At 69.5% G+C, this 22,830-nt stretch overlaps 1 protein-coding gene across 2 annotated transcripts; it reads left to right on the forward strand.

Annotated features, from left to right (window-relative positions):
- The first annotated feature begins 12,429 nt into the window (after nt 1–12,429).
- LOC141998365 (class I histocompatibility antigen, F10 alpha chain-like) lies at nt 12,430–22,050 on the forward strand. 2 transcript variants are annotated; one of them, XM_074971124.1, is made up of 8 exons: nt 12,430–12,606; nt 12,902–13,171; nt 14,044–14,319; nt 15,172–15,450; nt 20,691–20,813; nt 20,933–20,974; nt 21,401–21,439; nt 21,714–22,050. In XM_074971124.1, the coding sequence occupies exons 1-7, from the start codon at nt 12,537–12,539 to the stop codon at nt 21,424–21,426; spliced, it is 1,086 nt and encodes a 361-aa protein (XP_074827225.1). In that variant the 5' UTR covers nt 12,430–12,536; the 3' UTR covers nt 21,427–21,439; nt 21,714–22,050. The 2 variants fall into 2 exon arrangements, with proteins under 2 accessions (XP_074827225.1, XP_074827226.1); XM_074971125.1 differs by having other exon boundaries at nt 12,430–12,597.
- Nucleotides 22,051–22,830: the final 780 nt, after the last annotated feature.

Raw genomic sequence — 22,830 nt, forward strand, 5'->3', positions numbered from 1 at the left:
ACCCGGCTCCCCCAGCTTCATCACGTAGCACTGGCCCCATCGATGCACCCCTCATCCCTCCCTCCACCAATAGATCCAGCCATCTCCATCCCTCCATCCTTCCAAATCTCCATCCCTCCATATCTCCATCCATCCCTCCATCCTCCATCCCTCCATCCTCTGTCCCTCCCTATCTCCATCCCTCCAACAATACATCCAGCCACCTCCATCCCTCCCTATCTCCATCCCTCCTTCTGTCCCTCCTTCCCCCATCCTTTCCTATCTCCATCCTCCCTCCCTCCATATCTCCATCCCTCCTTCCATCCCTCCATCCCTCCTTCTGTCCCACCATTCCTCCATCCTTCCCTATCTCCATCCTCCATCCCTCCCTATCTCCATCCCTCCTTCTGTCCCTCCTTCCCCCATCCTTTCCTATCTCCATCCTCCCTCCCTCCTTCCATCCCTCCATCCTCCATCCATCCTCCATCCCTCCATATCTCCATCCCTCCTTCTGTCCCTCCATCCCCCATCCTTTCCTGTCTTCATCCTCCATCCCTCCCTCCCTCCTCCATCCTTCCCTATCTCCATCCTCCATATCTCCATATCTCCATCCCTCCTTCCATCCCCCCATATCTCCCTATCTCCACCCTCCATCCCCCCATCTCCATCTCTCCTTCCGTCCCTCCATCCTCCATCCTTCCCTATCTCCATTCTCTATCCCTCCATCCTCCATCCATCCTCCATCCCTCCATATCTCCATCCCTCCATCCGTCCCTCCATATCTCCATCCTCCATCCCTCCCTATCTCCATCCTCCATCCATCCCTCTGTCCCACCATCCCTCCCTCCATCCCGCCATCCATCCCTATCTCCATCCTCCATCCCTCCCACCATCCATCCTCCATCCCTCTATCCCCCTCCCTCCATCCATCCCTATCTCCATCCTCCATCCCCATCGCTATCCCCATCCCTCCCTACCTCCATCCTCCATCCTCCATCCATCCCCCTAACCATCCCTCTACCCACCCATCTCTCTGTATCCACCTACCCCCCTCCCCGCTCTCCGTCCATCCATTTCTGTCTATCCCCACTTCTCCCCCCATCCATTCCCCCCCCACACACACAGCTGTTGCGGGGCCCGGGGAGCCTCTGGCTCGGGCACTTTCCAAACTCCCTGCAACCCCCCCCCCCCGCCACCTGCCATCTCCCCCCCCCCCCGCCGCCCCACCTGCTGCTCCCTCGGTGCCCGGCCCTTGGGGCGCGGGGCCCTACCTGGGAGCGGGGCGGCGGCTGCAGGGTAGACGCTGCTGCTCCGGGCTGGGGGCTCCGGGGGCTCCGCGCTGCGCTAAGGGTGGGAGCTTGGGGCCGGGGTCTCTGCGCTCCGGGCTAGGGGCTCCGCGCTGCGCTCCGGGCCGGGGTCTCTGCGCTCCGGGCTGGGGGCTCCAGGGGCTCCGGGCCGGGGGCTGCGGGCCGGGGTCTCTGCGCTGCTCTCGGAGCCGGGGTCTCTGCGCTCCGGGCCGGGGTCTCTGCGCTCCGGGCCGGGGGCTCCGGGCTCTGCGCGCTGCGCTCGGGTCTGTCCGCGCTGCGCGCTGCGCCCCGGGGCCGGGCCGGGCTGGGTGGCGGGGGCGGGTGTGGCCGGGGCGGCCGCTCGCACTTTCATACACACGGTTCGTCCCCTCGCTCCCTGCGCTGGGGGGTGGGGTGGGGGGGTGATGTCATGGCCGGACCGGGTCAGCGTCCGCCCGAACCTGCCCCGCCCCGCCACGGGCCGCCCCGCTGGCCGGTCCCGCCCCGAGCCTCCCCCCCGGCCCGGCTGGGACCCCCGCCACCTTCTCCTGTCTCCCACCTGGGCTTGCTGGGCCCAGTCCGGGGGGGGGCGGGGGGGACACATGACCCCAGCCGGGCGGCTCCAGGCCCTCCCCTCCCCCCAGCACAAGTGCGTCCAATAGGAGCTATTTTGGCCCCCACCGGGTCTCTCTAATATCCGGGAGCAGCCCCCTCCCGCACACACGAGACACCCACCCCTGGGCCTTTCTCCCACCTCCCCAACATCTGGGGTCTGGCAGGGGGACCAGGGGGCAGGTCACAGCTCAGACTAGGCCGGGGGGCTGGAGGTGTCTGGGCCCAGGAGAGCGGCCGGCGGGTCCAGGAGTCTCCATCTCTCCCTGGCGCTGCCCCCTGAGTGTCCAGCTTCCTTTGCTCCATCTCCCTCCCCCCGTCCCCCCCGCGCCTCGTCCCAGGGCAGGAGTCTCCCCCCAGCCGACACCCACATGGCCCCTCCTCGCCCTGTCTCAGAGTCCGGCTCAGCAGCCTGAGGGACCCCCAACAAACCCTCCGGAGCAGGGGGAGCCTGATGAGGAGCAGGGGTTCCCCCCTTGCACAAAGCCCCCCTCCAAGGCGTCTGGAAACCTGGGGAGGGCATGAATGGCCACGAACCACCCACCCCTCTGCATGGGGGCCTCGGGCCCGGGTGGGGACTGGGGCGTCTGCCCTGGCTACAAACCAACCTGAGACCCAGCAAACTTGTTCCACTAATTGGAGCCAGTGCCCCACAGAGGGGACAGGCCCTGGGCCCCATTCTCTGCCCCCTGAGCCAGCCAGTCCCAGCCCTGCACCTGAGCTGGTGCCCCCTGGGGTGAACGGCCCCATGACCCCGTCCTCCCAGAGCCAGGGTGGACGCGGGCTTCAGCCGGTTTACCCTCGGCTGCCTGACCACAGCGGCCTCGGCCAACCCACAGAGGGAAAAGGCCCAGGACCCCCCACGGCAACCCACAGCCGCCTTCATTCCATGGCATTAGCCTTGCCAACCACAGTTCAACGGTCGGGAGCGAGGGGCACCGGCAGGGCTGGGGGGAGCCCAGGGCTGGGCTAGCGGGGGGCTGTGGGTCGGGGGTGAGGGGCACTGGCAAGGTGGGGGGAGCCCAGGGCTGGGCTGGCAGGGGCTGCGGGTTGGGGGTGAGGGGCACCGGCAGAGCTGGGGGGGTAGGGGGCTGCGGGTCGGGGGCTTGTGCTGTGGGGGAAGGGGAGGCTCGGCAGGGGGTCTCATGCTGCAAGGGGGGGGCTCGGCAGGGGGTGTCATGTTGGGGGGGCTCAGCAGGGGGTGTCATGCTGCGGGGGGCTCGGCGGGGGTGTCATGTTGGGGGGCTCGGCAGGGGGTGTCATGCTGCAAGGGGGGGCTCAGCAGGGGTGTCATGTTGGGGGGGCTCAGCAGGGGGTGTCATGCTGCAAGGGGGGGCTCGGCAGGGGGTGTCATGCTGCAAGGGGGAGCTCAGCAGGGGGTGTCATGTTGGGGGGGCTCAGCAGGAGTGTCATGCTGCCGGGGGCTCGGCAGGGGGTGTCATGTTGGGGGGGCTCAGCAGGGGGTGTCATGCTGCAAGGGGGGGCTCGGCAGGGGGTGTCATGCTGGGGGGGCTCGGCAGGGGGATCGTGCTGCAGGGAGCAGCGTTGCTCTAGGAGGCTAAGGGGCTGCCGTCCCCCACCCAGAGGCAGCTGCAATTTAATAACAGGGTTGGGGTGGAGGGTGGGGGCTGGGAGCCCGGAATCTCCTCCAGCCTGCTTGACTCCAGTCCCCGTCCCCCACCCGCCCGCCGTGGGGTGCGCCCCCCACGAGGGCTGAAAGGCCCCAGTGATGCCGCGGCAGCTCCGTATCCCAGCCCCGGTGCCAGGGGTTCCCGGAATCTGGCCGCGACTCCGCGGCGTTTGCTTTGGCCGGGCTGGGCCGGGCAGACACACGGGGCTCTGTGCGCCGGGTGGCCCGGGGCCAAGGACAGCAGGGAAGGCCTGGGGCAGCGAGCGTGAGGACAAGAGAGGAACAGGGGGTGCCCTGAGCCGAGCAGGGCCGAGATACGGACGAGGGGCCCATATAAACAGTGTGAGACCCTCGTGTCCCGGACCCCTGAGGCACCGTGTGCCTCAGCTCCGGATGGCCCCGGGACCACCCCCCCCTTCAGGATGCCAGCCCTTCTCGTGGGGCCGCTCGCCTTCAGGGGTTCAACCCTGGGCCCCGCCACCTCCTGGGACCGCACCTCTGAGCCTCCAGCCGCCTGGCTCTGCCGGGGGCCTCTCAGGGAGTCCCCTTGCTCGGGGCCCCCGGGGCCCCACCCCCAGAGGGAGCAACCCCCAACCCCCATATCCAGCCTGCAGCGACTCTCCGCCAGCGTCACCCAGGGGGGTTTATTGAGCGTCTGAACCCAGCACAGGAAACTCTCCGGGCCTCAGGCCTGGCCCCCCTCAGCCCAGCACATCTAGGTCTGTCCCGCACCCAGGGGGGCTCTGGCTGCTCTGTCTCCCCGGCCCAGCCGCCCCCGCTCGCTGATCATCCGATATCCCCTCCCCCACCCTTTGTCTTCCGGCCCCGGTAACCAGGTCACCTCAGCCCATTGTCCTCCCACTGGCCAGAACCGGCTGCTCCGGGCGGGGGGGCCTCCCGGTCACCAGTCGCTGGGTCCCCCATCTCCAGGCCGGTGTCTGGGATCCCGGCTGCCAGGCGAGGTCACACCTGGTCCCCTGCAACAACAACCCCCCCGCCCCGTCATGACACACGCAGCACACGGGGAAACTGAGGCACGCACCGTATGCCTGCAGAACACTAAGAAATTCCCCACTTTGTCACACCTTGTAATGAGTCACCTGACCAGAGACCCCCAGCATGGGAGCAGAGATATAAAAACAAACCCACTGAAGCGGCCGTGACCCCCCCGCCCCCCCACATCGCCTTAGCTGGGGAGGAATCGGGGGCTGGGATGGGGGAGGGATTTGGGGGACTCGAAGGGAATGACCTTAGCCTTCTTAAACCAGTGGGTGGGTGGGGGGACACATCCCAAACCCCTGCGGGGGGGGGGCAGGGTCTCTGGGAGATCAGTGGGGGCAGGGAAGAGAGGTCAGAGCCGCCCCCCCACACACCCGGTCGGAACACGGGTCCAGCTGGGCTGGCGGCTGCTGGACGTGCAGCCGGCTGAGCTCATGGATAAAAATACATTAACGAGCCCCCGGGGGGGGGAGAGTGTGAGAAAGTACAAGGATCGGTCTCTGCATCAACGTGGGGGGGGAACCCAGGGCTGGGCTAGCAGGGGGCTGCGGGTCGGGAGTGAGGGGCACCGGCATGTGGGGGACCCAGGGCTGGGCTAGCAGGGGGCTGCGGGTCGGGAGTGAGGGGCACCGGCATGTGGGGGGACCCAGGGCTGGGCTAGCAGGGGGCTGCGGGTCGGGAGTGAGGGTCACCGGCGGAGCTGGGGGGTGGCCGGGGCTGTGGGCACCAGGGGAGCTGGTTGGGGGGAAGCTGGTGCAGACGTTCCCTGCCCTGGGATCTCCCCCACACTTCTCTGGGTCCCAGCTCTCAGCAGGCTTCCAAGGCCCGGGGCGCCCTCTATGGGCCAAGAGGGGGCAGGACCCTGAGGTCAGGTAACGCATCTGCCACCTAGAACCTGTAGGGCTGGGAGCCTGCTCTGCCTATGGGACCCCATCCCCCAAGCTCAGAGAACCCAGGAGTCCTGGCTCCAGCCCCCCCTGCTCTAACCCACCAGGCCCCACTCCCCTCCCAGAGCTGGGAGAGAACCCAGGAGTCCTGGCTCCCAGCCCCCCCTGCTCTAACCCACCAGGCCCCACTCCCCTCCCAGAGCTGGGAGAGAACCCAGGAGTCCTGGCTCCCAGCCCCCCTGCTCTAACCCACCAGACCCCACTCCCCTCCCAGAGCTGGGAGAGAACCCAGAAGTCCTGGCTCCCAGCCCCCCCCCCCCCCCCGCTCTAACCACCAGACCTTGCTCCCCTCCCAGAGCCGAGAGAGAACCCAGGAGTCCTGGCTCCCAGCCCCGCCCCCCCTCTCTAACCACCAGACCTTGCTCCCCTCCCAGACCTGGGAGAGAACCCAGGAGTCCTGGCTCCTGTCTGATACATCAGAGGAAGGAACAGAAGAAATCTGTCACAATGATTTAATAATTATTAGTTTGACAGGACTCGGCAGATCCCCAGCGGCAAGGCCGGATTGGAGCCAGCGTTCCCTGGAGGGGGAAAGCACCGTGTCCCATTCGTATCGGTACCGTGCCCATGCTGCAGACAGAGAAACTGAGGCAGGGCCGGAGGCTGTGCCAGGCCCCTGTCCCCCGCCCCCGCTGCCCAGCGCGGCAGCGAGTGAGCCAGAGTCACCTCACAGTTTCCTGGCGCTTTGTCCGAGACACCGAACGGCTTGGAAACAAGCGCCCGTTTCCGGCCATCACCCCTGGGGCCATCAGCACAAACACGGGGCAATTCCGGAGCCGCAGGCCCAGCCGCCAGCGACGGGCACCAGCTCCAGGCCAGGCAGCCTAGAGGGAACAGACCCCAGGAGTCCTGGCCCCCCTGCTCTAACCACCAGACCCCCACTCCCCTCCCAGAGCCGGGAGAGAACCCAGGAGTCCTGGCTCCCAGCCCCCCTGCTCTAACCCCCAGACCCCACTCCCCTCCCCGAGCTGGGACAGAACCCAGGCCCCCCCGCCCCCCCGTGCTGTTTTTTCGCTAGACGGGGACGGAAGGGGGTCAGGACGGAAGGAAAAGTTCCCGCACTTGTTTACCCATCCTCCGGCCGTCGCCGGGGCAACCAAACATCTGCATCACAGCGACAGATGTGTGGAGCATCCAGATGCCATAGCAGAGCGATGAGGCAACCGGCCGGCGGGGGCTCGGGGCGCAGCCGGGGGGTGCGGGCGGAGACAGGCCCCCCTCTGCCGGGGCTCCCTTCAGGGCCAGGGCACGGCCCCCCCGCCCCCGCGACGGGGTCTGTCCGTGTAACAACCGACGGGTCAGCCCTGCCGGTGCCCCCCACCCCGACCCGCACCCCTGTGAGCCCGGCCCTGCCCCCCAGCCCTGCCGGTGCCCCCCACCCCGACCCGCATCCCTGCCAGCCCGGCCCTGCCCCCCCAGCCCTGCCGGTGCCCCCCACCCCGACCATCCCTGCCAGCCCCAGCCCTGCCCCCCCCAGCCGCGGTGCCCCCCCCACCCCGACCCGCATCCCTGCCAGCCCGGCCCTGCCCCCCCCAGCCCTGCCGGTGCCCCTCACCCCCGACCCGCACCCCTGCGAGCTCGGCCCTGCCCCCCCAGCCGCTGGTGCCCCTCACTCCCGACCCACAGCCCCTTCCAGACGAGCCGTGGGCTCCCCCCCAGACACGCACAGTGCCCCCCTGTCCCTGTGCAGGGGAGTGAGGTCGGTGCTGACTCAGGGGGAGCGAGGAATAAACAGAATAATAAAACGCCGTCCCGCCCAGGCCCTGGCCCCGACCCCGGGGCTGGCGCGGGCCCTGGCAGCACGGAGCCGTCAGTAGCTCTGGGCTGAGACATCCGACGGCTCCTGGCTCAGTGGTCCTGCTGGATGGGGAGGGGGGGTCAGATTTTCCATTATCTTGTCCCACGAGGGGGGGGTGTCGTGCCCTCGGCCCCGGGTCTGGTTTAGTCATTGACAGGGAAGAGGGTGAGGTCACCTCCGGGGCGGGGGGGGGCGGGGGGAAGGAACAAAAAAACAAGGGAAAAGCCAGTGAAAGAAAGAGGAAGGAAAGAGAAAGATCCAGCATCAGGCTGGGGGAACGGAGAAAGGAAAGAAGGAAGATAGGAAGGACGGAAGGAGAGAAGGAAGGAAGGAGGACGCAGGAAGCCAGCGCCAGGCTAGCGGATGAAGGAAGGAAGGAAGGAGGGAGGCAGGGAGGAAGGAAGGAAGGAAGGAAGGAAGGAGGGAGGGAGGAAGGAAGGAAGGAAGGAGGGAGGGAGGGAGAAAGGAAGGAAGGAAGGAAGGAGGAAGTGGAAGCCAGCGCCAGGCTGCGGGATGAAGGAAGGAAGGAGGTATTCTTACCACAGTATTCTTGCCAGCAAGTTAAAGAAGTCTGGGCTGGATGAATGGACGATAAGGTGGATAGAAAGCTGGCTAGATTGTCGGGCTCAGCGGGGAGTGATCAAAGGCTCCATGTCTAGTTGGCAGGCGGTGTCAAGTGGAGTGCCCAAGGGTCGTCCTGGGGCCGGTTTTTCTTCAATATCTTCATTAATGATCTGGAGGATGGTGTGGATTGCACCCTCAGCAAGTTCGCAGATGACACTAAACTGGGAGGAGAGGTGGATACGCTGGAGGGTAGGGATAGGATACAGAGGGCCCTAGACAAATTAGAGGATTGGGCCAAAAGAAATCTGATGAGGTTCAACAAGGACAAGTGCAGAGTCCTGAACTTAGGACGGAAGAACCCAATGCACAGCTACAGACTAGGGACCAAATGGCTCGGCAGCAGTTCTGCAGAAAGGATCTAGGGGTGACAGTGGACGAGAAGCTGGATATGAGTCAGCAGTGTGCCCTTGTTGCCAAGAAGGCCAATGGCATTTTGGGCTGTGTAAGTAGGGGCATTGCCAGCAGATCGAGGGACGTGATCGTTCCCCTCTATTCGGCATTGGTGAGGCCTCATCTGGAGTACTGTGTCCAGTTTTGGTCCCCCCACTACAGAAGGGATGTGGACAAATTGGAGAGAGTCCAGCGGAGGGTGTCACGGAGTGTGGGGAGTCCAGGCCCTGCACCCCTCTTCCTGGGATTCACTGAGACTCTCAGCCAGCCAGTAAAACAGAAGGTTTATTGGACAACAGGAACACAGTCCAAAACAGAGCTTGTGGGTACACCCAGGACCCCTCAGTGAAGTCCTTCTGGGGGAGCAGGGAGCTTAGACCCCAGCCCTGGGGTTCCCTGTGTTCCTCCAACCCAGCCCCCACCTGAAACTAAACCCCCCCAGCAGGTTCCCTGCTGCAGCCTCCGTCCACATTCCTGGGCAGAGGTGTCACCTCCCCCTCCCCCTCCTGGCTCAGGTGACAGGCTCTCAGGTCTCCCGTCCCCAGGGCACATTCCCAGGTCAACACTCCCCCCTCCCTGCTGCGTCACATCGTCACAGGGATTGGTCCTGCTCTGGGCAGGGGGTTGCACTAGATGACCTCCTGAGGTCTCTTCCGACCCTGATCTTCTATGAGGAAGGAAGGAAGGAGGAAGTGGGAAGCCAGCTCCAGGCTGGGGGACAAAGGAAGGAAGGAGGAAGGCAGTCCCAGGCTGGGGGGACGGAGGAAGGAAGGAAGGAGGGAAGGCAGCCCCAGGCTGGGGGGACGGAGGAAGGAAGGAAGGAGGAAGGCAGCCCCAGGCTGGGGGGACGGAGGAAGGAAGGAAGGAGGAAGCGAGAAGCCAGCGCCAGGCTGGGGGACAAAGGAAGGAAGGAGGGAAGGTGGGAAGGAAGGATGGAGGGAAGGAAGGAAGGAGGAAGCGAGAAGCCAGCGCCAGGCTGGGGGACAAAGGAAGGAAGGAGGGAAGGTGGGAAGGAAGGAAGGATGGAGGGAAGGAAGGAAGGAGGAAGCGAGAAGCCAGCGCCAGGCTGGGGGACAAAGGGAAGGAAGGAGGGAAGGTGGGAAGGAAGGATGGAGGGAAGGAAGGAAGGAGGAAGCGAGAAGCCAGCGCCAGGCTGGGGGACAAAGGAAGGAAGGAGGGAAGGTGGGAAGGAAGGATGGAGGGAAGGAAGGAAAGGAGGAAGCGGGAAGCCAGCGCCAGGCTGGGGGACGAAGGAAGGAAGGAAGGAAGGAAGGAAGGAAGGAAGCCAGCCCCAGGCTGGGGGGACAGAGGAAGGAAGGAGGGAAGGGGGGAAGGAAGGATGGAAGGAAGGAGGAAGCCAGCCCCAGGCTGGGGCGACAGAGGAGGGAAGGATGGAGGGAAGGAAGGAAGGCAGGAGGAAGCGAGAAGCCAGCGCCAGGCTGGGGGACGAAGGAAGGAGGAAGGGAAGGAAGGAAGGAGGAAGGGAAGGAAGGAAGGAAGCGGCAAACCGGCCCCAGGCGGGCAGGACAGAGGGACTTGCGGCAGGACACCCCAGGGGAGACCCAGCGAAAGGCTGAACTGAAGAGCCCCCGAGTGAAGGCCGCGAACAAACGAGCGACCCGGAGATGGGGCCCGGTGCCCAGCGAGCGGGCGAACGACCCCGGGAAAGGCTGAAGGAGGACGGGAGGCCGAGCTGGCGAGCCCCAGGGGTCTGCCCTGGGGGGTGAGGGAGATCTGGGGCTGAGGGGCCCAGGGGGCTAATGGGGGCTGGGAGGGGATGCCTGGTTGGGAGCGGCCAGGCAGGGGTCTGGTGTCACGGAGTGTGGGGCAGTCAGGGCCCTGCACCCCCCACTTCCCGCGATTCCCGGGACTCTCAGCCCGCCGGGGAATCAGACGGGTTATTAGACGACAGGGACATGGTCTGACACGGAGCTTGTAGGTGCAGAGAACCGGACCCCTCAGCCGGATCCATCTTGGGGGGCAGCCTGGACCCCAGTGCTGGGCCTTCCCCTGCCCCGTTTCCACAGCCAGCTCCAGACTGGAACCCCCTCCAGCCCCTCCCCCAGCCACCCCCCCACCCCAGCCCCTCCCCCAGCCTTTGTCCAGCTTCCTGGGCAGAAGGTGTCACCTGGCCCCCCCCCCCCGCTCAGGTCACCTGCTCAGGGATCGTCCCTCAAGTGACGTCACCCCCGGGGACCCCCCCACCAGCCGGCACCAACACAGACAGGCCCCTGCCCCATTCCCCGCCCCCCGGAGCCAGCCAGTCCCCGACCTGGGGGCAGATGGGAGCCGGCGCCCCCTAGAGGGGACAGGCCCCTGCCCCATTCCCCGCCCCCCCGAGCCAGCCAGTCCCCACCCTGGGGGCAGATGGGAGCCGGCGCCCCCTAGAGGGGACAGGCCCCTGCCCCATTCCCCGCTCCCCCGAGCCAGCCAGTCCCTGCCCTGGGGGCAGATGGGAGCCGGCGCCCCCTAGAGGGGACAGGTCCCGGCTTTGCATCTCCTGCAGGGTCGCTGGGTGGAAATTCAGCCCTTCCCCCTCTCTAGCCCCCGCGTCTGCCCTGGCCTCCCCCGAGGGCTCGTTCCGAGCGGCCCCCGGGGGCAGATCTGGAATCACGGGCTGTTCCGGCCGGCGGGAGGCCTGGCAGCCACAGGGGGCCTGGACTGGACGGACGGATGGACGGAGGCGAGGGGGGCGAACGTGACTCACGCTTGGCCCACACCCCACGGTCACTCCCTCCTTGTTGTTGTTTCTCTAATGACATGGAAGAATTCGGCTGGCCCCGAATCCAGCCCGAGCCGGGGACCAGGCAACCAGGACTGCTGGGTTCTACCCTGACGGGGGGGCTGGGAGCCAGGACTCCTGGGTTCTACCCTGGCGGGGGGGCTGGGAGCCAGGAGCCAGGACTCCTGTGTTCTTCCCTGGCAGGGGGGGCTGGGAGCCAGGACTCCTGGGTTCTACCCTGGCGGGGAAGCTGGGAGCCAGGACTCCTGGGTTCTCTCCCTGCCTCGGGGAAGGGAGGGGGTCTAGTGCGTCAGATCTGCGTGTTTTGCTGGATGAAGCCTCTGATCAGACCGTGGGTCAGCACGTGTCGGGGGCCCTAGGGAGCGACCCCGGGTGGGGGTGTCTAGCCGGGCACAAGCAGGTGCTGAGGCCGACGTGCTGGAGCGGGGTCCCCCGGGAGGTTTCTTGCGTGTCTGTGTGTTTGTTTTCTCCCTTGCAAAAGAATTCCGTCTCCATGGGAAGCAGCCGTAAATCACGGGGCCGGAGCCGAGGGGGCCGGGCCGCCCTGCACCCAAACCCCGCACGGTCCAGCAGGCTCAGGCCAGGGAACCCAGCCCTGGGTGATGGACGCCCGGCCGGCCAAGAGCCCCTGTGCAGGGAGCCCGCCCGTAGGGGGCACTGCTGAGGAGAGCACCATGCAGAGCGAACCCAGGCGTCCTGGCTCCCAGTCGCCCCCCTGCTCTAACCACTAGACCCCACTCCTCTCCCTGAGAGAACCCAGGCGTCCTGGCTCCCAGCCCCCCTGCTCTAACCCACCAGCCCCCACTCCCCTCCCTGAGCTGGGAGAGAACCCAGGAGTCCTGGCCCCCACTTGGCTCCCAGAGCTGGGAAGGAACCCAGGAGTCCTGGCTGGGGGTTGGTGCTAAGGACGGAGCAGGAGCAGTGGAGGAGGCCAGGGGCGTGAGGGAGAGCCAGGATAAGGGCTGGTCTCCTTCCCCCCCGCCGCCCGGCTCCGGGCCACATCTGGGATCCATCGCCCGGCCCAGCTGCAAAAGTTCACGGGCTCCTTTCGCTTCCAACCCTGAGCTCATCCCGGCGCTCGCCGCCCAGCCACTGAGTCACCCCCCTGCTCCCCACGGCACAGCCCCCTCGCGCCGCCCTGGGGCAACGGGGCAGCCCTGACTGCCCGGGGAGAGCCCCCTGCTGCCCCCCCCCCACAGCCCAGCCCCTCGCGCCGCCCTGGGGCAATGGGGCCAGCCCTGACTGCCCGGGGAGAGCCCCCTGCTGCCCCCCGCCCTGCTGCCTGCAGCCCAGCCCCCAGGGAACCCCCACTGTGTGTCACATCGTCACAGGGGGTTAATGATCCCAGCTGCCAAGTCTCCTCCCTGCCCGTCCCACTTTCATTTTCACTCTCCGCACCTCAGCTGGGTCCTGCTGGGCCGAGCTCCCCCTACCTGGACACACACGCCCACCACACCCCCCCGCCCGGCTGGGGGCTCCTGCCCCTCCCTGCTCCCGGACGCCTGGGTCCCTGGTCGCTGCCGCGGGGATGGGGCCCCGGAAACACCTGCTGCTGGTGTGGCTGGCGCTGTGGCCCCTACTAGGCCTGCGTGAGCCAGGTGGGTCCCGGGGGGGGACGGCCGGACACCCCGGGGTCAGGGCCGGAGCAGTGGGGCATGAGGAGGGGAGAGCTCCAGGGAACGGGGGGCTGGGGGCACCCTCATCCCACCAGGAAATCCGGGCTGGCCTCGGTGTCCAGGGCGGTGCCGGGCTCTGTGCTGCAGGGAGTGGGGTGGGGGGGCTCAGCAGGGGGCGCTGTGCTGGAGGGGGCAGGGTGGGGGGCACTGCACCGGAGGGGGAGGCGGGGTGGGTGGTTCCCGCCCCAAACTCACCCCCTCTCCCGCCCCGGCGCAGCCTCCGACGGGCCCCACAGCCTGGCCTATCACTACGTGGGCACCTACGACGCCTCGGGGCTGCTGGAGTTCGGGGCGGCCGGGCTGCTGGACGGGGCGCCCATCGACGGCTACGACCGGGCCGCCCGCGCCAAGGTGCCCGCCCAGCCCTGGGTGGGCGAGGGGCTGGACCCCGAGTACTGGCGCCAGGGGGGCGTCTCGCGGGCCGCCAAGGAGGACTGGTTCCGGCGCAACGTGGAGATCCTGAAACAGAGAACCAACCAGACGCAGGGTGAGCGTCCCCCCCCGGCCCCCCAACCCTGAGCCCCCCGGGCCCCCAACGCCCTGATCCAACCACCCCCACAGCCCCTCACCCCCCCTCTGTGCCCCCCACCCCGAGACATCTGTGCCACGCGGAACTTCTCACCCCACTGCCCCAAATCCCCCTCTGTGGCCCCAGATCCCCCTCTCTGCCCCCCCAATGCCTCCCCACCCCCCTGTGCCCCCATTTCCCTTGAAACATCTCCTGCCCCCAAGGCCCCCCTACCCCCCCATTTCCAGTGTCCCCAGTGGAGTCCCCTCCATGGCCCTCCAAAGCCTCCAGATGGGTCTCCCCATCCTGCCTAGTGTCCCACTGATCCCCCCCCGACTCCCTCCCCACGTCTCCGACCCCACCTCTCCCCTTTCCCATGCCTCCCCCTGTGACCCCCCGGGGCCGCAACCCCGTGGCTCCCTCTGGGGTCCCATCGCCCTGCTCCATGACTCCCCCCGTGGTCCCCATGCACCCCCGAGCCCTCTGTGGCTCATGGCCTAGCATGTAGCTCGCCCCGTGACCCCATGGCCTGGCGCGTGGCTCCCCCCGTGGCCCGTGGCCTGACCCATGGCTCCCCCCGTGGTCCCCATGCCCCCACGAGCTCTTCTTGGCCTGGTGCATGGCCCCCCCGTGGCCTGGCCCGTGGCTCCCCCCGTGGTCCCCATGCCCCCCCGAGCTCTCCGTGGCCTGACCCATGGCTCCCCCCGTGGTCTCCGTGCCCCCCCGAGCTCTCCGTGGCCCATGGCCTGGCACGTGGCTCCCCCCATGGCCTGACCCGTGGCTCCCCCCGTGGTCCCCATGCCCCCCGAGCTCTCCGTGGCCCGTGGCCTGACCCGTGGCTCCGTCCCCAGGCCACCACACCCTGCAGTGGGCGCTGGGCTGCGAGCAGGAGCCCGGGGGCGTGGTCCGCGGCTGGTACCAGTTCGGCTACGACGGGCAGGACTTGGTGGTGTTCGACCGGGGGAACCGGCGCTGGCTGGCGGCTCTGCCCTGGGCCGAGGCCACGCGGCGCCGCTGGGACGCCCAGCCCGAGTTCGGGGAGCGGCTGCACCGCTACCTGGGGGACACCTGCATGGAGTGGCTGGGCCGGTTCCTGCGGAGCCGGCGCGCCTGGGCCAGGAGGGCAGGTAGGGGCTGGGGGGCAGTCACCCATGGAACGGGGCCGGGGGGGCAGTCACCCTTGGAACGGGGCCGGAGGGGCAGTCACCCCATGGAACGGGGCTGGGGGGCAGTCACCCCATGGAATGGGGCCGGAGGGGCAGTCACCCCATGGAACGAGGCTGGGGGGCAGTCACCCCATGGAATGGGGCTGGGGGAGGGGTCACCCCATGGAACGGGGCCTGGGGGGCAGTCACCCCATGGAACGGGGCTGGGGGGCAGTCACCCCATGGAACGGGGCCGGAGGGGCAGTCACCCCATGGAACGAGGCTGGGGGGCAGTCACCCCATGGAATGGGGCTGGGGGAGGGGTCACCCCATGGAACGGGGCTGGGGGGCAGTCACCCAAGGAACGGGGCAGGAGGGGCAGTCACCCCATAGAACGGGGCTGGGGGGGCAGTCACCCCATAGAACGGGGCCGGAGGGGCAGTCACCCCATGGAACGGTGCTGGGGGGCAGTCACCCCATGGAATGGAGGCGGGGGAGGGGTCACCCCATGGAACGGGGCCGGGGGGGCAGTCACCCCATGGAACGGGGCCTACCTGGGCAGGGGTCGTCACCCCATGGATTAGGGGGCCGGGAGGAGGGGTGACTCCAGGGTTTGGAGGAGGGGCAACCTCAGGGGTTGGGGTGACCCCACAGATTGGGGGCAGGAGTGACCCCAAGGTAAGGGGGGACGGGTGGCCCCACAGATCAGGGGCTGGGGTGACCCAAGGAAAGGGGGGCTGGGGTGACCCCAAGGAGAAGGGGGACGGGTGACCCCACAGATCAGGGGCTGGGGTGACCCCCCAGATCAGGGCTCTCACGCTCTCTCTCCCCCAGCCGCCCCCCAGTTGCAGGCCTGGTCCCGCCCGACCCCCAGGCGCCCGGGCTGGCTGACTCTCGAGTGCCTGGCCTGGGGGTTCCCAACGCGGGACATCGAGGTGTCCTGGCTGCGGGGGAACGCGACCCTGCCGGGGGCCGAGGCAGGCGGGGGGCTGCCCAGCGGGGACGGGAGCTACCAACGCCGGACCCGCCTGCCGGTGCCCGAGGGACAGGCCCAGGGGGTGCGGTGCCAGGCCTCGCACGGGGACCTGGAGACGCCCCTGGAGACGACCTGGGGTAAGAGTCCCACCCCAGCGCCCCCCCAGACCTGCCACCGGGATCCCCCCAGCACCCCCACTGCCCCCTTCCCCCCACAGCCCTGCCACCGGGATCCCCCCAGCACCCCCACTGCCCCCTTCCCCCCGCAGCCCTGCCACCGGGATCCCCCCAGCGACCCCCACTGCCCCCTTCCCCCCGCAGCCCTGCCACTGGGATCCCCCTTCCCCGCACTGCCCTGCCACCGGGATCCCCCCAACGACCCCCACTGCCCCCTTCCCCCCGCAGCCCTGCCACTGGGATCCCCCTTCCCCGCACTGCCCTGCCACCGGGATCCCCCCAATGACCCCCACTGCCCCCTTCCCCCCGCAGCCCTGCCACTGGGATCCCCCTTCCCCGCACTGCCCTGCCACCGGGATCCCCCCAGCGACCCCCACTGTCCCCTTCCCCCCACAGCCCTGCCACCGGGATCCCCCCAGCACCCCCACTACCCCCTTCCCCCCGCAGCCCTGCCACCGGGATCCCCCTTCCCCGCACTGCCCTGCCACCGGGATCCCCCCAGCGACCCCCACTGTCCCCTTCCCCCCACAGCCCTGCCACCGGGATCCCCCCAGCACCCCACTGCCCCCTTCCCCCCGCAGCCCTGCCACTGGGATCCCCCTTCCCCGCACTGCCCTGCCACCGGGATCCCCCCAGAAACCCCCACTGCCCCCTTCCCCCTGCAGCCCTGCCACTGGGATCCCCCTTCCCCCCACAGCCCTGCCACCGGGATCCCCCCAGCACCCCCACTGCCCCCTTCCCCCCGCAGCCCTGCCACCGGGATCCCCCATCCCCCCACAGCCCTGCCACCGGGATCCCCCCAGCACCCCCACTACCCCCTTCCCCCCGCAGCCCTGCCACTGGGATCCCCCTTCCCCCCACAGCCCTGCCACCGGGATCCCCCCAGCACCCCCACTGCCCCCTTCCCCCCGCAGCCCTGCCACTGGGATCCCCCTTCCCCCCACAGCCCTGCCACCGGATCCCCCCAGCACCCCCACTGCCCCCTTCCCCCCGCAGCCCTGCCACTGGGATCCCCCTTCCCCCCACAGCCCTGCCACCGGGATCCCCCAGCACCCCCACTGCCCCATTCCCCCCGCAGCCCTGCCACCGGGATCCCCCCAGCGACCCCCACTGTCCCCTTCCCCCCACAGCCCTGTCACCGGGATCCCCCCAGCACCCCCACTGCCCCCTTCCCCCGCAGCCCTGCCACTGGGATCCCCCTTCCCCCCACAGCCCTGCCACCGGGATCCCCCCAGCAACCCCCACTGCCCCCTTCCCCCCGCAGCCCTGCCACTGGGATCCCCCTTCCCCCCACAGCCCTGCCACCGGGATCCCCCCAGCACCCCACTGCCCCCTTCCCCCCGCAGCCCTGCCACTGGGATCCCCCTTCCCCCCACAGCCCTGCCACCGGGATCCCCCAGCACCCCCACTGCCCCCTTCCCCCCGCAGCCCTGCCACCGGGATCCCCCCAGCGACCCCCACTGTCCCCTTCCCCCCACAGCCCTGTCACCGGGATCCCCCCAGCACCCCCACTGCCCCCTTCCCCCTGCAGCCCTGCCACTGGGATCCCCCTTCCCCGCATTGCCCTGCCACCGGGATCCCCCAGCACCCCCACTGCCCCCTTCCCCCCGCAGCCCTGCCACCGGGATCCCCCCAGCAACCCCCACTGCCCCCTTCCCCCGCAGCCCTGCCACCAGGATCCCCCCAGCACCCCCACTGCCCCCTTCCCCCCGCAGCCCTGCCACTGGGATCCCCCTTCCCCGCACTGCCCTGCCACCGGGATCCCCCAACGACCCCCACTGCCCCCTTCCCCCCGCAGCCCTGCCACTGGGATCCCCCTTCCCCGCACTGCCCTGCCACCGGGATCCCCCCAGCGACCCCCACTGTCCCCTTCCCCCCACAGCCCTGCCACCGGGATCCCCCCAGCACCCCCACTACCCCCTTCCCCCCGCAGCCCTGCCACCGGGATCCCCCTTCCCCCCACAGCCCTGCCACCGGGATCCCCCAGCACCCCCACTGCCCCCTTCCCCCCACAGCCCTGCCACCGGGATCCCCCCAGCACCCCCACTACCCCCTTCCCCCCGCAGCCCTGCCACCGGGATCCCCCTTCCCCGCACTGCCCTGCCACCGGGATCCCCCCAGCGACCCCCACTGCCCCTTCCCCCCACAGCCCTGCCACCGGGATCCCCCCAGCACCCCCACTGCCCCCTTCCCCCCGCAGCCCTGCCACTGGGATCCCCCTTCCCCCCACAGCCCTGCCACCGGGATCCCCCCAGCACCCCCACTGCCCCCTTCCCCCCGCAGCCCTGCCACCGGGATCCCCCCAGCGACCCCCACTGTCCCCTTCCCCCCACAGCCCTGTCACCGGGATCCCCCCAGCACCCCCACTGCCCCCTTCCCCCCTGCAGCCCTGCCACTGGGATCCCCCTTCCCCGCACTGCCCTGCCACCGGGATCCCCCCAGCAACCCCCACTGCCCCTTCCCCCGCAGCCCTGCCACTGGGATCCCCCTTCCCCCCACAGCCCTGTCACCGGGATCCCCCCAGCACCCCCACTGCCCCCTTCCCCCTGCAGCCCTGCCACTGGGATCCCCCTTCCCCGCACTGCCCTGCCACCGGGATCCCCCCAGCACCCCCACTGCCCCCTTCCCCCCGCAGCCCTGCCACCGGGATCCCCCCAGCAACCCCCACTGCCCCCTTCCCCCCGCAGCCCTGCCACCAGGATCCCCCCAGCACCCCCACTGCCCCCTTCCCCCCGCAGCCCTGCCACTGGGATCCCCCTTCCCCGCACTGCCCTGCCACCGGGATCCCCCCAGCGACCCCCACTGTCCCCTTCCCCCCACAGCCCTGCCACCGGGATCCCCCCAGCACCCCCACTGCCCCCTTCCCCCCGCAGCCCTGCCACTGGGATCCCCCTTCCCCGCACTGCCCTGCCACCGGGATCCCCCCAGCACCCCCACTGCCCCCTTCCCCCCGCAGCCCTGCCACCGGGATCCCCCCAGCGACCCCCACTGCCCCCTTCCCCCCGCAGCCCTGCCACCGGGATCCCCCTTCCCCGCACTGCCCTGCCACCGGGATCCCCCCAACGACCCCCACTGCCCCCTTCCCCCCACAGCCCTGCCACCGGGATCCCTCTTCCCCGCACTGCCCTGCCACCGGGATCCCCCCAGCGACCCCCACTGTCCCCTTCCCCCACAGCCCTGCCACCGGGATCCCCCCAGCACCCCCACTGCCCCCTTCCCCCCACAGCCCTGCCACCGGGATCCCCAGCACCCCCACTGCCCCCTTCCCCCTGCAGCCCTGCCACCGGGATCCCCCCAGCGACCCCCACTGCCCCCTTCCCCCCGCAGCCCTGCCACTGGGATCCCCCTTCCCCGCACTGCCCTGCCACCGGGATCCCCCCAACGACCCCCACTGCCCCCTTCCCCCCGCAGCCCTGCCACTGGGATCCCCCTTCCCCGCACTGCCCTGCCACCGGGATCCCCCCAGCACCCCCACTGCCCCCTTCCCCCCACAGCCCTGCCACCGGGATCCCCCCAGCACCCCCACTACCCCCTTCCCCCGCAGCCCTGCCACCGGGATCCCCCCAGCACCCCCACTACCCCCTTCCCCCCGCAGCCCTGCCACCGGGATCCCCCTTCCCCGCACTGCCCTGCCACCGGGATCCCCCCAGCGACCCCCACTGTCCCTTCCCCCCACAGCCCTGCCACCGGGATCCCCCCAGCACCCCCACTGCCCCCTTCCCCCGCAGCCCTGCCACTGGGATCCCCCTTCCCCGCACTGCCCTGCCACCGGGATCCCCCCAGCAACCCCCACTGCCCCCTTCCCCCCGCAGCCCTGCCACTGGGATCCCCCTTCCCCCCACAGCCCTGCCACCGGGATCCCCCCAGCACCCCCACTGCCCCCTTCCCCCGCAGCCCTGCCACTGGGATCCCCCCAGCAACCCCCACTGCCCCCTTCCCCCCGCAGCCCTGCCACCGGGATCCCCCCAGCGACCCCCACTGCCCCCTTCCCCCCGCACTGCCCTGCCACAGGGATCCCCCCAGCGACCCCCACTGTTCCCTTCCCCCCACAGCCCTGCCACCGGGATCCCCCCAGCACCCCCACTGTCCCCTTCCCCCCACAGCCCTGCCACCGGGATCCCCCCAGCAACCCCCACTGCCCCCTTCCCCCCGCAGCCCTGCCACCAGGATCCCCCAGCACCCCCACTGCCCCCTTCCCCCCGCAGCCCTGCCACCGGGATCCCCCCAGCGACCCCCACTGCCCCCTTCCCCCCGCACTGCCCTGCCACAGGGATCCCCCCAGCGACCCCCACTGTTCCCTTCCCCCCACAGCCCTGCCACCGGGATCCCCCAGCAACCCCCACTGCCCCCTTCCCCCCGCAGCCCTGCCACCAGGATCCCCCCAGCACCCCCACTGCCCCCTTCCCCCCGCAGCCCTGCCACCAGGATCTCCCCAGTGACCCCCACTGCCCCCTTCCCCCCGCAGACCTGCCACCGGGATCCCCCTTCCCCGCACTGCCCTGCCACCGGGATCCCCCCAGCGACCCCCACTGCCCCTTCCCCCCACTGCCCTGCCACCGGGATCCCCCCAGCAACCCCCACTGCCCCCTTCCCCCCGCAGCCCTGCCACCGGGATCCCCCCAGCAACCCCCACTGCCCCCTTCCCCCCACTGCCCTGCCACCGGGATCCCCCCAGCGACCCCCACTGTCCCCTTCCCCCCGCAGCCCTGCCACCGGGATCCCCCCAGCGACCCCCACTGTCCCCTTCCCCCCGCAGCCCTGCCCCTGGGATCCCCCCAGCGACCCCCACTGCCCCCTTCCCCTGCAGCCCTGCCACCGGGATCCCCCAGCGACCCCACTGCCCCCTTCCCCCCGCAGCCCTGCCACCGGGATCCCCCCAGCGACCCCCACTGCCCCCTTCCCCCTGCAGCCCTGCCACCGGGATCCCCCCAGCGACCCCCACTGCCCCTTCCCCCCACTGCCCTGCCACCGGGATCCCCCCAGCGACCCTCACTGCCCCTTCCCCCCACTGCCCTGCCACCGGGATCCCCCCAGCGACCCCCACTGCCCCCTTCCCCGCACTGCCCTGCCAGCCACCTGCTGCCAGGATCCTCCCCTGTACCCCCCACACCACACCCTTCCCCCCACAGCCCTGCCAGCCCCACACTGACGGGAGCCTCCCCCCGCAATTTCTAACCGCTCTCCCCATGGCTCTGTCCCAGCCCCCAGGAGCGTGTCGTGCAGAGGGGGCATCTCCCCCGGGACCGTGGCCGGGGCGGTTCTGGGGGCGCTGGGAGGCCTGGCCTGCCTGGCCGGGGGGCTGCTGCTGCTGTGGAGGAGGCGAGGTAAGAGCGGGGCAGGGCAGGGGGCTCGGGCGCCGGCTCTGGGGTGGGTGGGGGCTCAGCTGGGCTGAGAACGGTCACAACTCGTCTCCCGAACTCACCCACCGCTTGTGTCTTTGCAGCTGGCTGGAGGCTGGGAGTGTCCAAACTGGGCCTCGTCTCAGGTGAGAGACCCCACCCCGGCATCCCCTTTATACAGGGAGTGGGGTCCTGGGGGGGATATGCTCCCGGGGTCTCCCCCCCCTGCCCCCAGGGCCTCCTTCCTGTCCCTCCCCAAGGGGGTATGCCCCCGGGCTCCCCTTCCCCACAGGGAAACCCCCTCCAGAAGCCCCCCCCCGGCTTCCCCCTGCCCCCTCCCTGTTGGTGATACACCTCCTGGGGCCCCCTCCCCCTGGGGCTTCACCCCAGGAGTTCCCTGCCCCACCCCCATGCACCCCCTTCCCCATGGGAGACATACCCCTGGGAGCGCCCCCTGTGCACCCTTCCCCCTTGGGGCATACCCCCCCACGAACCCCCTTCACACTGGGCTGGGGGGGATGCACCCCCCACCTCCGTGCCCTGACTAACCTGCCCCGCTTCTCCTTCCCCAGAGGAAGAGCTGCCCGAAGACAGCTGATCCTGTGGGTCTGGTAAGTGCAGTGACCCCCTGCCCCCCATCAGAGTCCCCGATCCGCACCTGGGGATTTCTGGGGAGCAGATCCGCCACCCCGTGGCCACAGCGGGTACTCCAGCCCTGGACTTCCCCAGCTCCCAGTACAACCAGTCTGCCCCTCCTGCTACCCAGTGGGGTTTCTATGGGGGTGTGACCCCCGCCCTTCCCCCAGCTAATTCCTTTACTGACAGCAGCAGGTTTCCCCTCCACCCTCCGCTCTGTTCTCGCTCATTCCCTTGTTTTTCCCCCAGGCCAGATTTTCCTCCCGGACGCCTGGGTTCCTAGCGGCCAGAGGCAGATCGCGTCCCCGGGCTGGACACGTGACTTGATTCTGAAATGTCGCCTGGACCTTGAGAACCTGGGGGCCCCATTGATTGCCAATTGATTTCCACACCCCAGCTCTGCTGACCCCCGGGTTCACTGTCTCTCCTCCGCGCCCCCCGCGCTGTCCCGCCCAGGGCCGCCACGCCAAGGCAGGAAGCTAATGGCTGCAGAAGGCAGGGAGTGCAGTGGGAAATCACCCCCTTCCTTCGCTGGACGTACAGCACCGAGCACCTGAGACTGGGGCACTATGCTGCAATATGGATCATAAAGAATCGCTTGTAATCATCACCCGCGTCAGTGCCTCAACCCAGCGCCAGGGCTCGGCGGGGAAACAAGTCCCAGCAGCAAAACCCAAGGGGCTGGCGGATTCACAGAACCAGCACCCCACAGGGGACAGGCCCCGTGCCCCCTTCCCTGCCCCCTGAGGCAGCCAGTCCCTGCCCTGAGGCTGGAGCCCCCTAGAGGGACAGGCCCCGGGCCCCATTCACAACCCCCCTGAGCCAGCCAGTCCCTGCCCTGGGGCCGGAGGGGAGCCAGTGTCCCCTAGGGGGACAGGCCCCGGGCCCCATTCCCCACCCCCCTGAGCCAGCCAGTCCCGCCGTGGGGCCGGAGGGGAGCCGGCGCCCCGTAGAGGGAGAGGCCCCTGCCCCATTCCCTGCCCGAGGCAGGCTCTGTGTTCACCAATCAGGAGTCACCAATCTGGAGCTGAATTCTGCTCATCACATTTATTTACACAAGGGGGAAAATCAACAGAATCCCCCCCCCGCCCCCTTTGCGAGGACTCCCCGGCGGGGAACGAGCTGCCGTGGTGCTGGGCACGAATCGCCACACAGGGGCCTGCGCACCCAGCCGCTCTCTGCAAACCGTTTGGTCCAGCCGGCCCCTGCTCCCCACCCCGGGACCTCCCCCGCGTCACCCAACGGGAACAGGGGAAGCCGCGTGTTCCTGCTACTTCCCCGTCCGCTGGGTGCCCCGGGCAGGGGGTGAACGGAGGAGCTCACGCCCCTCGCAGTGACGGGCTCAGGCTCTCTGCACACTCAGGCA

Source organism: Natator depressus, chromosome 14 (assembly GCF_965152275.1).
Source record: "Natator depressus isolate rNatDep1 chromosome 14, rNatDep2.hap1, whole genome shotgun sequence".
NCBI lineage: Eukaryota > Metazoa > Chordata > Testudines > Cheloniidae > Natator > Natator depressus.